Genomic DNA, 13807 nt, shown 5'->3' on the forward strand with positions numbered 1-13807 from the left:
ACTTGGCGGATGAGCTCTCCGTCTTTCAAAATATATGCTCGCGAGTCTCTTCACTTATAGCGCCATCTAAATAATAAAAGAGTGAATAGTCTAGTCATATTTTTGCATATAGCACGTATAATAACTGCTTTCTATAACCGACTAAAAAAAGTAAACTGAGAAAATTTGTATTTTTATATCTACATGAATGGCTGTACATTTCAACGAGTTAATTAAGCTGATACATAACACGTATATATAAACAGATGTATTTCTGGATTAAAAAACAATCCCATTTGAACAACTCAAAAAATGAAAAAAAGTGTTCCTTTCAAGGAACAATAAAGATTGAACATTCCTAACGGAAGTCGTCACGTTGTTAATGGCGTCCTCCACTCCACGGAGAGGCAACGTGATATCGCCTTAAAATGAGCTACTCTCGGTTTGCACCAGGAACCGACATTGCTATCAACTAATTAAAAAAATCCTTCCTTCAAAAAAAGTAAGTATGTTCCGAGCATGTTTCGCTCAAATGTTAGAATGACCGTATAACTACAGTTTAGTAGAACGTGTTATGTGGCTAAAGCGCATTGTGCTAACTAACGTTAGCTTCTGCCGGGCTGAACACGTTGGCGTAGGAATCATATAATCGGCTGCTCTTTCAGTAACACTATGTCTAATGTTACTGTTTGTGTACGATATACTTGTATTGGTAACCTTTTTCATTTCATTGAGATCGTTGTGTACATTAATGAACCACAATCCGATAAGACATTGAAATGGCTAAACCGTTAGCTTAGCTTTCCGTAAGAGCAACTTTCAGGGGGCTGTGACGCTCTTTGGTACGAAGTTTGTGGGAACTCTGTTGCCTTTCAGTCTGCGTTTTTCTTCATTTCAATGCCCCTTTTGTCGGCTGTTCTATCGTAGATTAAGCGACGCATCAAGTTTTTTACCGTTAATTTACTATTCAGTTTATTTTGAATGGATCATCCGAAAAGGGGTGAACTCCTTGTTCTCAACCTGTCATATCATGTGTATAATAGTGTCAGCATTTTTTTATTTTTTTATTTTTTAACAACAAACTAGTTTGCTTAAAAGGCCCCTTTCAAAAGTTAACTGAGTACATATATGTTCTCATTTTCTATATCTTATATAGCAGGAAAATGGCTTCGTTTAAACCTACCAAAATCCAAGTATATCCAAAACTCGGAGAGAAAGTCACACAGGACACGCTGTACTGGAAAAACTACAAGGTGAGCCTCTATTTTTAATATTATGGAAGAAACAACCTAATAACATGCTGATCGTTACTTTCTCCATCTTAACCATGCATGTCCTGTTTCTCCTCCCACAGCCGGCAATCCAGATAAAAGAATTCGGCGCTGTCTCAAGCATAGACTTCTCCCCGGTGGCGCCACATAATTTTGCAGTGACAGCGTTCACAAGAGTATGTTTGCTTCTGTGAATTCAGCTCTGTCGTGTTCATCCAAATATCGGGCCATGTGTCGGCATGCACTCTAACTCGTGTTCTCCCTCACAGATCCACATTTATGGGCCCTACTCCCTGGAGCCCGTGAAGTCGTTAACAGGGTTTAAGAACACCGCGTACTGTGCACGGTTCAGATCGGACGGTCAGCTGCTCGTGGCGGGATGCGAGGACTCTGTGGTCCGGCTGTTCGATGTCAGTGGCAGGGTGGCACTGAGGGTCTTCAAAGGGCACACAAAGTAGGTATTTGCCGTTTTTCAATGTCTGATGTTTTCGTGTCCGGGCCTAAAGAACGAGTGTTCTCAAATAACGCCTACAATCGTTGAATGATGATTTGTTGAGTGATCCATCGTCTGAATTTCATGATGATTCTCAAGAATTCTGACAAACTTTTAAAATTTCTGGAAGACTTGAAGCCTTCACAGCCTTCTGAGGCTGCGTTTTAATTCAAATGTGCTGCGACTGTGTAATAACATCGTTGCGTTTTTTATAAGTTGTTTCAATGCAAAATATTTGCAGGCACCTTCTTTCATACCTGTGTCTCCCTTTTTTTCTGAACATCTGGTCATGAAGTGAACTGATGTCAATGCAACATATTTGCTGCTCAGGGCTGTACAGGTCACAGACTTCACCTCGGACCAGTACCAGATCTTCACAGGCTCGGATGACTACACCTGTCGGCTTTGGGACCTCCCGAACGCCACAGAGCTCAACCGCTACAGGGAACACACCGACTACATTCGCTGTGGTGTCACCAGCAAACTCAACAGAAATCTCTTCATTACGGGTGAGATGGAGGCACATTTTTTATTTAAGCAATAAAGTACAAGTGGCAGTACTGCTTATGGTCTTCGAGTCTACTGTATTCAGATCTCTTGACACCAACTGGTGGCGCGGTTAATTGCCCACTTCTTTGGCTGACAGTGTTTTTTTGTTTTTTGTTTTGCAACATTTCATAGGCTTCGATTGGGATCAAATCCATAGTAGCATGACGTCCACCGGAATTATCCCACTTTGCTAAGAATCCATCACAAGTCATTCCCCGCAAAATAATCAAAGTTTAGTTCGATGGAACGCTGAGGTAAAAGTAAACCGGTGTACAGCACATTATGGCTCAATACGGTGTATCCGTGACTCGCTCTCAATAGAACGCTTGGTTTCCCAAGTTATAATTACATGTCATTTAGCTGACGCTTTTGTCCAAAGCGCATATCAACGACAAGGATACAAACTCAAAGGAACAAGAAACAATAATGTGAAATTTCATTAAATAAGCCAATTTACAACAACTTTATAAATATAAATTTGTCGCTCTTTTGTCAAATTCCGCAAGTATCTCACCGTCACTCATTCATACTCAAAGGTGCTACAAATTTTACCTTGCCACAAGAAAAGCCTGCAATTTAAAAATTAAACAAGGAATCACAGGTGCTATAGGAGACAACACCCATTTCCTCCAGTTGCGTTTGTGTGAACTTGCTGTTATCAGAGCCTTGCATTACAAATGGTTGCAAGTTCCAATTCCTCCCATAGCAAACCTTTTTTGCCCTAGCCGTGTTCCAGGCGGATTGCCAGTGCAGGTGAAAGTTTGAGTGACTAAAATATATATATATATATATATTTTTTTTAAATACCTTTTTAGGATCCTATGACCACACGCTGAAAGTGTTTGATGCCAGAGCAGATAAGAGCGTGATGACCATGGACCACGGCCAGCCAGTGGAGAGTCTGCTTCTCTACCCCTCCGAGGGACTCCTCGTCTCCGCAGGTAGTCGTCCATTCCAACCATGCGTTCGCTGACTGCGGGTATTTATTTATATTCGTAGGACAAAAAAATGACCTCATACCGGACCGGTATGCTTTGTTATATCTAGTAATGTTTTTCATTAAAATGACTCGTGCCCCTCTTCAGGTGGACGTCACGTGAAGGTGTGGGATTTGCTGAAAGGGGGGCAGCCTCTGGTGTCACTGAAGAATCATCACAAAACTGTCACCTCTTTGTGTCTCAGCAGCAACGGTCAGAGACTGCTGTCTGCTTCTTTGGACAGGTATGGGACAGATGTCATTGACATGATGTACTCTGATATAATTTCATAACAAAAGAAACCGAATGATGATCTCTTGAGTGATCCATCGACTGAATTTCCTGATGATCTCAAGAATTCTGACTGTCTAAAATTATTTTACAGACTAAGATGTTGTCTTATTTCATCTGACCCAATGCACAGTCTCCAATGTTTATTTATTTATGTATTTATTTATTGTCTTTCAGGCATGTAAAGGTGTACAACACCACCAACTTCAAAGTGGTGCACAACTTGGACTACGCTGCCTCAATCCTCAGTCTGGCTCTGGCTGTAAGACATCTTATTGTAATTTTCTTGCAGGCTTTAAAGATGAGAGCAGTTAACAGAAGCAACGTCACCTACGATATGAAACAATTTATATGGGTTATAAACTGGCACCAAGCGATTTCTGCAGAAATATCTAGTGATTATATAGAGCAAAATGGTACATCTTCTCCTCCTGCTGTTGGCATGATAAGGGTGTTGGGTTTCCAGAACAATCAGGCAGCATTGTGGTCTGAAAAGTGAAGTTCCTTAAACCCGTTTGAAAAGTCTAAGAGGAAATTACTCCTCTTGATGTATTCCCTCAGTAAACATCGGCCTCTAGTTTGTCTTCATCAATACAGCATGATTTTGATTTAGTAAACAATGGAATAAGTTACCAAAATAAAGCAGGGTGTACTCCATATGGTGTCTCCACCACAATGCTACTCTTCCGTAGTCCAAATTGACTTCCGTTAACTTGTTGCTAAAAACAAGATGGTGGCGGCGTTAATCCGAGATGGCAGTAGCCATTAAGGCTTCAAAACTACAGAGCAATAGGTGACGTCACCACGACTTTGTGTTTTCAGTCGCCGCTACAATCCCTTTGGATTTATTACAAAGAAGTGCTGTAACTAGGATCAAAACCAACAGCAGGTGACCGGCTCTGCTGGAGTTCTCTAACTGTTGAATGATGATCTCTTGAGTGATCCATCGACTGAATTTCCTGATGATCTCAAGAATTCTGACAACATTTTAAAATTATTTTACAGACTTTGTTGTCTTTCAATGTCATTCCTGTTGGGATTCCCGGTCCAACTATGAAATGTTATTGCTTCTCCTCAGCCAAACGACGAGTCCATCGTCGTGGGCATGACCAACAACATCCTGAGCATCAAACACAGGAAGAGCCCCGACGAGTCGAAGGGAGGCCCCGGTCAGCAGAAGCGACGGCCGTCCTATCGCGTCTCTGTGAAGGGGAAGACCTACGCCCCCAAGCAGGTCCGTTCCCATGTGGTGAACATGCTGAGCTGGGATGTGATCTTCTGTGTGGTTTTTCTCCAGGAGATGCCTTTTTATCTCTGCGTTGTTTTGAGGCTCTTCTTTCTCTCGGTTTCTGATGACTTTCCTCGCTCTGCCTCTTCCAGGAGGACTATCTTGTCACCAAACCAGTGAAAGAGTATTTGGCCAAATACGACAAGCAGCTGAAGAAATTTAATGTGTCAAAGGCTTTGGACGCGGCTATGGAGGTATATATTGTACATCTATTTTACAACATTAAATGTTAAATTGAAAGTTCCAAAGATGTTGGTTTATTTGTATTTTTTCTGTTTGCCACACAAAGCTGCGATATGCTACTTTCTTGTTGTACAAAGCAAACTGTCTTCCCTTGAAATTCAGAGGGCCACCAGAGGAGTCGGACAAAGGCTGTTTGAGTTAAACTTTTCCTAAAGAAAATTCTATTCAATTGTATTTGCAGATATGGAAGAGGCAGAGAAACCCCGATGTCATGGTGGCTGTCATGAAGGAGCTGGATAGAAGAGGAACCCTGAAGAACGCTCTGGCAGGACGGGATGAGCAGGGGCTCTGCAGCTTGCTCCACTTCCTGTTAGGGTAAGAAGCAGAAAGAAAAACACTGAACCGCTACCAGACGCATACAATTTAGGAGCTTGTCCTCGCCCCCCCTTGAACTTTTTTCCCGTGTTCCCCTCCAGGAACGTGGTCGACCCCAGGTTTACCCCTGTGCTTGTGCCGGTGGCTGAGATGATACTGGACGTCTACAGCCAGGTGATCGGTCAGTCGCCGCTCGTGGACCGGCAGCTGCTGCGTCTGCAAGATATGCTGGAGAAAGAGATCGGCTACCAGCAGGAGCTCATGGAGGTGCTGGGCATGTTGGACACCTTGTTTGCCTCCAACCTCCCCAAAATGGAGGTGCCGTGCCCTGACACCAGCAGGGCTAACGGCCTGTCCCCGGGTGAAGTGGGCACCTCCAGACCACCGCTTCATGCCACTTGAGGCCTGTAGCCGGAGGGGCGGGTTTCCGATGCGAGCTAGAGCGGCATCACAACGATCAATCGGACACTCGCTCTTCCAACAGAAACATTTGGTACAGGTTTTTATGAGACTGACAAACCCATGGGCGCATTTCTCTGCTGTTTCAACTCCAGCACAACCGGACGCCAAAAGTGGATGTGCGTTTACGGGGTGAAGAATGTGTGACTGGAAAGTGAAGGGTTTTTATGGGACATCTTGTAATTATTACACTTTCTAAATGTAAATGTGGTCTGCTTGTGTTTCAAATATTTTCACTGGTTTTCATGTCGACTTTGTTTTCATGGTATTTTGGATTGGTGAAGTGTGTCTTAAGCAGATGAAAATAAACTTTTGTAATATTGAAGCAGGCCAATCGTGATTGTGTGTTGACTTTGAAGGCGCCACCGAGCGCAAACAAGACTCCCACGCGGCGTGTCGGTTTGAGCTCCTGCCGCTAGAGCGCGCTGTGGCCTCGCGGAGACGAGCCCCTCCGTGTGTCTCTCACGCGGGGGACAAGAGGCGGCCCCTCACGCCGGTAAAACAGCGGCGCCGCCGCCGACCGAGCAGCATTCCTCAACTTGTGGCTCCGGGCTCTCGAACCGGCGCCAGCACGCGCCGCTCCGCTTCCGCGCGGACACGAGCGGACCGGTGCGCGAGCTCCTGTGAGCGAAGGTAGGCCGGCCGCGCGAGCATCTGTCTAACCCGCGTCAGTGTGCGTCTAACATTAATTACAGGGATACGATGTCGTCTCTAGTCGAGGGTGACGTTAAGTTATCCCGATAGAAGAGTCTTGCTGTGGCGAAACGGGTCAACGTTAAACCGAGCGCGAGGCGTCGGAACATTAAGCCCAATCACACGTGTTGTAGGAGCTGGACCGTCTGCAGCCCTGGTTCTGTACGGTAAAGCTGGCACACTTAACAAAACGTCGTTTTAAATCCTGAATATAATGGGACTGCACTAGAAACCGTTCTCGAGGACCGGATCTGAACCTTGCCGCGCGCTAACACTTCAATCCCCCACACACACGCACACACGTGAGGTACGCGCTGCATGCGCTCCCGTTTGGGAGCATAGTTGGTGTCCTGGTCTCATCACCAAACGAGCTGCAAAAGCATCATTAAAATGATTAGTCCCGCGCCGAGGATGAGAAGCTGAACCTGTCTCCATCGAGCTCCTGCTTGGCAGCGGTACAGATGTCTTCTGTAATCGTCTCAGTGTAAGAAGGGAACGGCCGAATAACCAAAGAAGTCACGGGACTCTCACGGGGCTGCAGATGTCACTTCTCCTCGTGTCTCTCTTCAATGTCTGTCCTTAATGTCCACAGGTGCCTGGAGATGGAGCTGAGCAGGAGGAGGGTGCCCCTGTATGTGAGTATGTGCTGCAGCTCAGCCCAGCTTCTCTGAACAATCTCAAAAGAGTGATCCCTTTGGAAAGAGTTTGCAATGCAGCGAGAGACTAACTGCCTCATTTATTTATGTGTGTTTGTCTATATAAACAAGTGTTTTTGTGCTCCGGACCAATGCTTAATGAAAATGCATCAAATATTTGGAATATTAGGAATGCATCACAGCAGTGATTAATTAATGAAGCTCACTAAATTCACTGTGCAGGAGTAAAAAAAAAAAAAAGTAGTTTTGAGGGCATCACGACAGGAGGCCAGTTGAGTTTGATCAAAGAGGGACTTTAACAGTCTTTAAAGGAAACATGTTACGTTTAACCTGTTGGACTATTTGGGCATTGAATCATATTTTCATTCACAATAGAAGCTTGGAATTATGTCGTTATGATCCAATCAGTAACTCTTTCTTTCAACCATATGCTCCCATCTGTCAAAGAATAGATGACCAGAAGTAAATGGATTAATGAACCCTGAAGGTGGGATTAGGTGAGACTGGGAGAGAGAGCGGATTACTCCGTGCCTAGGATTTAACTACCATTCATACGAAATGCACACAGCTACAAGAGCGATTCAGCAAATAACGGGCCGTCTCACAGGCCACCGATGCACTGATCCAAGAATGATCCTGCTCTACTGGGGAACCAGTCGCCCCACGACCCAGTAACCCACACGCCGTGTCTTGTGGGAGTTCAAACTTAATAATTAATTCATTTATTTTGTGTAGCCCAATACAGGGCTATACAAAAAAAGAGAAGAAACCTTAGGGAGAACGTCAGAGGAGGATCCCTCTCCCAGGATGGACAAACTACAATGGATATGTGTACAGAATGAACAATGTAAAATATGTGTAATACATTCAATTCCTATGACAGAAATGATTGAAATAATTGTAAGTCAGGTGTACACCAGGACCACTGCAGGGACAACCACCATCAGATAGAACCACCATCCACAGAAGCCTGTGGGGAGGGAGAGCACAGAGACTCACAAGCAAAGGGTAATGCTGGTTTATGACGACAATAATGGATATGTGATTAATATTTAAAATAATAATGATAGCCTCAGCAGTTGTCATCAAGGCAGGAGCAGGGTCAAGGAACCATGATCCACAGAAACCTGTGAGGCGAGAAAGCCTCACTGGTTATTTTCATTCAGGTAACGTGAAACAGGAGCCTCAAGATGTTCGCCAAGTACCAATCACACAGGGTACAGCATGCATCTCGTATTAGTCATTTCCCCGGTCCGAGACACTCGCTTGAACCGGTCATAGTCTTTTCCTCATCTGTATGTACTTTTTTTCTATGGATACAATTAAAGTTTGGGCAGAAGAAACAAAACACTTTAATACTATTTATCATCTTTTCCGTTCAGTTAAGTGAGGCTGGTCAATAAAATTAATTCCAGTGTTCAAACACTATAATCTTATTCTGGGCTATTTAATCATGACCTCACAATTGTAAAACATACAAATGCCAATTATTGGTAAGACAAAAGCATTACGCCTGTAAAAATTGGTTTGGTTTTATACTTATTAACAGGGCACATAACTAGGTATAAATACCACAGACTATATATAAATAATCAGTCATTACTAAGTGCATTGACCGTGGCAGACATACCCTCGAACTTTTCGCCAGCTGTTAAAGCTAATCCAGCTGTGATTAGCAGCCGCCTTAAATAATTTTGCCTTGAGTCGGTTTCATGAAGTAATTGATGATTGACTTCTTTTACACTTCTTCATATTGACATATTTTACCACAAGTTGATATGGTCCCTTGGGGTCTTAATGACGTGTCTGTAACATACTTTGGTCAAAATACCACAAGGATTATTTAAAACCACACCCTTTTTACCATAGATATATATAAAGGCTAGATGTCTCGTCTACGTTGCCGGCCAACAGAGTCGAATGTCCGCACGTGGCGGCCATCTTGCTACAGTGAGCTTGCTCACCCACAAAAAGCTGTAGTTGTGACACTGCATACATACTATGAATAAATATGTTATCTTCTAAAAAATAGAATAATGTTCTAAAATAAGTACAAGATTTCCCTTTACAAATATACATCTAGAAATGCTGCATGTTGAAATCCCCACCCATTGTCATAACTGCATCTGACGTTTCAAAATCGGTTAAAAATTATTATTATTTAAAGTACATCTACCACCACCAACACAATGTTATGGGTGAGCGAGCTCACGCTAGCAAGATGGCCGCCATGTCAGAGAGACACTCATTTCTTTCCAGGGTTTTTGGGTCGGTTAACACGCCAGATACCCAATACCCAGACGTGTAAAAGGACTAAAAAAAAGAAGAGAGAGAATGCTTCTCTGTGTATATCAGCCGTATGATTGACAGGCGAAAACCTGCAAAGCTCTATGGGATAATCGTTATAGAAGATGACTGACTGATCAATGCTCAGCTGTATTAGCTCATGTAGCAATCACTTCAAATGGCATCCAGCCCTAAATACATCAATGACCTAGAAACCTAGAACCTAGAAGTGAGGAGTCTATTGAGACTTTTTTTTTTTAAGGCTACTAATCAGCCCGCATATCACTGTGAATGCCCCGCCATATTTCACCACCTTCTGCCTCAGATCCCCCGTCCGAAGGGTTCTTGCCCTTGGGATCAGGGTAAGTCTGGGATCTGGGTAAGCACAGTCTGCTGTAGGCACTAACGCATTCCTGTTTTTATTGAGGGTTAATTTTTATTGTACCCTCAAGAGGCAGGCTGTCAGGGGATTTGGTGTGCTTTTGGAAATGTAGGACACTGGATCAGAATAGAGTCCTAATCTAAAGTGAGTAGGCATACAAGTACAATGCCTAAAAAAGGTATTCTGTCTTTCTTCCACAATCCAAAGACATGCGGTATGGGTGAGTTGGTTACTCTAGCATTACCCGTAGGTGTGTGGTAATCGCGACCGGTGCAGGATTCACCCCATCTCTCTCCCAATGTTAGCCTGGAAACTCGCTGTGTCTCAATAGGCTACAGTCTACAGGCATTCTTCCTTGCAGATCGTGCGTGAAACAGACACAGGTCCAGAAAAAAACTCTTGTTTGGGCTTTGACTTAACCAATCCAGAACACGCAGCTTGTCTTTGATCCATTTCTGTGGACGCTTGGGCCTGTGGTCTAATGGAAAATAAATCTTCAATCAGATTATCCTCCAGCATTTGGTGATATTCTTCCGCACTCAGATAAGATAAGATATTTCTTTATTAGTGCCACAATGGGGAGCTTTACTGGATCGCAGCAAAGTGGACAGTACACACAAGATGCATGGTAAAACAACGTTCTAGGCCCTGTATGTTCTGCTCTCCAGCATCATGGTGTTTTCCCTGTGTGTCTCAGGGGCAGGCGAAGGTGTTTGCTTTGCTGGAGGGATACGACTCGGTGCCGGAGGATGCAGAGGTCTACATTGTTCTGGAAGGGTCCACGCTGGTGCACGTCACCAGGGCTCAGAGTGATGTCATGCTGTGCTTTATAGTACCGGGTATGGTCATATATATACGCGTGTTGCTGTGCTATTGGATGCATTTCGGGATAATTTTACACACACACAGTATGTGACTTGAGGTCTGGGAAGGCACGGAATCTTATCAGCTTCCTCTCAGGCGGGAAACGGCTCCATAAGCAATACGTCAACATTACTGAGCCTCTGTGCAGGTTAACACAGACATCAAGCAGTCCTGCAGGCTCCAGCACTCCACAGGAGCAAAGCTATTAGGAGCACGTTGCCTTTTTTTATCAGAAAAAAAGCAGAAATGCCTTTGGTCAACATTCAAAAAGACAATTCAAGAACATTTTTGTCATTTGAATCGTTTAGGTTAAACACGTTGATTTGTTTTGTCTGCTCTAGGCGGCTTCAAGCATTGAACTTACGAAAATAATGACATAAATGCACCCAGAGGAACGTCTCTGTTTTTGCTGTGTTTAGGACACAACCTGGCAGAAGTGGTCTCTGTCCAGGCATACCTGTCCTCTGGAACCGCACTTGTCACCTGGGTGGGCGGAGCTTCCCTGGAGTATGTCCAGGATGACGCTCAGGTAGAGACAATAATGCAAATACGGTCTTATACATTTCATGCAGGTTTGTGCGACCCAGCGGTAGTTGGAAAACATTGCTTTGCTAAAGTAAAAATGTAAAGTTGTTAGTGTAAAAGGAATTGCGCCTCAAGTCGTTCAATTCTTAGAAAAAAAGTTGTTTTTCTTTGAAAACAAGAAATCTTCAGCGGCTTATCAGCAGTTTATATTAGTTGTTGTGTTTTTTTTTTTTTACATTGCACACCAGTTATCACAGATCTATTTTTACCATCCGCCCTATTCCCAGGACCTGGCAGAGCACCTGGTGATGCACGCGCACTGCCTCAGCTCCAAGGATCACACGGAGCTGAGCAGCCTCTTCAACCTGGGCCAGGAGAGCTCCCGCGGGCCGATGGACCGCCGCGTGGCCTTGGCCGTTGCCAACCTGGACATCCCCCGCAGCTGGAACGTGCTGGGAAGCCACGGGGGAGACGGTGAGAACGCCGTCATTCGACTGCGCCGAACAGATGTGCGGATCAAAAGCACATTGGGGTTTTCATTTAAACAGTGTCTTTGAACATGGGAGGAAGGTGAACTCTCCGTCTACCCCAAACCCCCCCCCCCCGTCTCCCGCACCATCATTACCATTTGACATCCTTACTGGGCTGTAATCGTAAGTGAACGCGGTCACATGCGTGCTTCTGTTTAATTCATCAAAGCCAATTAAGCAGCATGTAATGTGGTTAATAGAAATTTTCCTCCTAGGCAGAGCTCATTAAATCTGTGTGTGTGTGTGTGTACGAGATCTGTTTCTAGCATCCGAGTGTTTGCGTAGGGCCACCTACACAAATAACAAACTGGATTCAGCATTAACATAGTTAAGGCAGTCTGTTCCATCGCAGCATCTCCTTCTGAATGTCTGCAGATAATTTGATAACATTGCTTATGACATCATCGCTACTGCTTTGTGCGACCAAATTATACATTTTTATCAATAGATTTCATTTGGTCCTTGCTGTTTGCTTATAGTATGCTCTGTATTTTCAATGGGACTGGAAACAAATAGAGACACTGCACCTCATGCTGCAGCATTACAGTATTTATTACAGCTGGAAAAAGTGTTTGATCCAAGAAAGTTTTCTTATACATGGATCAAGGCAATCTTCGTTTTAAGAATCAAAGCCTTTCAGATCTCTCAAGTAAAGTCTGTTTTTAAACTACAATTCTCAACTGTTTTTAACTTAAAGCCCTCTTCTAATTTAAAAATAAGAAAGCATGAGAAATGGAAAATAATTCAAATAAATGAAACAATGGACAGAAAGGAGGACAGTTAAACTAAATATGTGTTATGCCACTTTACCCCTCAGCCGTCATGGTGCCTACCATTATGAATCCACATTCAATACATTAGGCAAATTTCCTCAGTAACCCCTTTGTAGCTTTGACCTTGACATTACTTCATTTAATCATGTGTAAATGCAACATTAACCAGCCTTGAAATGACCAAAATAACATTTCTTTAAACTATTGAACCCTGTGGTAGTATCTCCGTAGCCCACTAGATGGCGCTCTGAGGCTGACCGGTGCGCTCGGGCCAAGTGTTTGAAAACTGCTACTATAAAGCAACCTACGTATATGGATGCAAATGCATGAATCAAAAATATTTCTTGCAGCAGTATTCACAGTATTCGGGTAAAAGAGACTATTATTATCTGTCATCCTTATGTGTCTGCCCCCCATGAAGAAAAAGGCAAAAACATGGATATAATCTTTTTGTTTGGTTTGTATTTGGAGGAGCCCACATTAACCCCGATGTGCAAAATGTCCTCATACAACTCAACACTTTGCAGTGAAAAGGCCCCTGTGGGTCAAATATCCACTGTTGTGAATGTTTTTAATGAGTGTCAAAGCCAGCTGTTGTTTGGGTTTCACTTTGTGGTCTTGCTCAGTTGGATCCCGTTCAAAGTGCACCAGTCAGTACAGCTGGTAGGAACACGGTCCCTTTTGTGCGGCGTTGGGGACTGATGCACAATCAATGTAGGCAGCATCCGTCTGGCCTCTGTAATTCATTAGACACTTATTTTCATTCAGGTAACGTGAATCATTGCCGGCCGAGTCTCATTGTTGTTAAAATCGGCCTTACTGCTAAAAGCATTTGGCTATTTTAACTTGACCAAGTTGAAATGTGCTGACTTACTTACCTTCATCATAGCAACAATAATACAGAGATGGATATACATGAAGGTAATGGTCGATTAATGCCACATTTGAAATAGAACTGCACAATTACGAGCTTCCCAGCCTCTTGAATGTACCTGGATACAGATCTTTTGAGTGTCAAGCAGAGGAATAAAAAGCCGTCACCACTCTGTTAAAAGCTTTTTATCGCCTCAAAAGTGGGTTAGTAGAACAGAGAGGAAATCAATCATTCAAGTTGAGGTTAATGATCACAGGGACGTGGTTATCAAGGCGACATTCTTGTGGTGTTGGTTTTCTCTTCACTATCTCACGTTTCACCCACTGGCTCAGGTCTTACCGGACCTCTCCCCTCCCCCC

At 43.7% G+C, this 13807-nt stretch overlaps 2 protein-coding genes across 3 annotated transcripts in view; both read left to right on the top strand.

The window, feature by feature from the left end:
* The first annotated feature begins 2 nt into the window (after positions 1–2).
* On the top strand, positions 3–6190 carry utp15 (UTP15 small subunit processome component). The gene is made up of 12 exons (XM_040195051.2): positions 3–481; positions 1136–1232; positions 1334–1426; positions 1520–1704; positions 2074–2252; positions 3108–3233; positions 3378–3513; positions 3738–3822; positions 4639–4794; positions 4941–5042; positions 5273–5406; positions 5508–6190. The coding sequence occupies exons 2-12, from the start codon at positions 1143–1145 to the stop codon at positions 5806–5808; spliced, it is 1587 nt and encodes a 528-aa protein (XP_040050985.2). The 5' UTR covers positions 3–481; positions 1136–1142; the 3' UTR covers positions 5809–6190.
* A 108-nt stretch (positions 6191–6298) lies between these two features.
* Positions 6299–13807, top strand: part of LOC120830412 (rho guanine nucleotide exchange factor 28) — a 34176-nt gene continuing 26667 nt past the window's right edge. For both annotated transcript variants that reach the window (XM_040195044.2, XM_078087023.1), the window contains exons 1-5: positions 6299–6498; positions 7151–7193; positions 10580–10721; positions 11166–11275; positions 11559–11745. In XM_040195044.2, the coding sequence (XP_040050978.2) occupies positions 7161–7193; positions 10580–10721; positions 11166–11275; positions 11559–11745 (472 nt within the window). In that variant the 5' untranslated portion in view covers positions 6299–6498; positions 7151–7160. The remainder of the gene's footprint in view (positions 6499–7150; positions 7194–10579; positions 10722–11165; positions 11276–11558; positions 11746–13807) is intronic.

Source organism: Gasterosteus aculeatus, chromosome 13, assembly GCF_964276395.1.
Source record: "Gasterosteus aculeatus chromosome 13, fGasAcu3.hap1.1, whole genome shotgun sequence".
In the NCBI taxonomy this organism is placed as follows: domain Eukaryota; kingdom Metazoa; phylum Chordata; class Actinopteri; order Perciformes; family Gasterosteidae; genus Gasterosteus; species Gasterosteus aculeatus.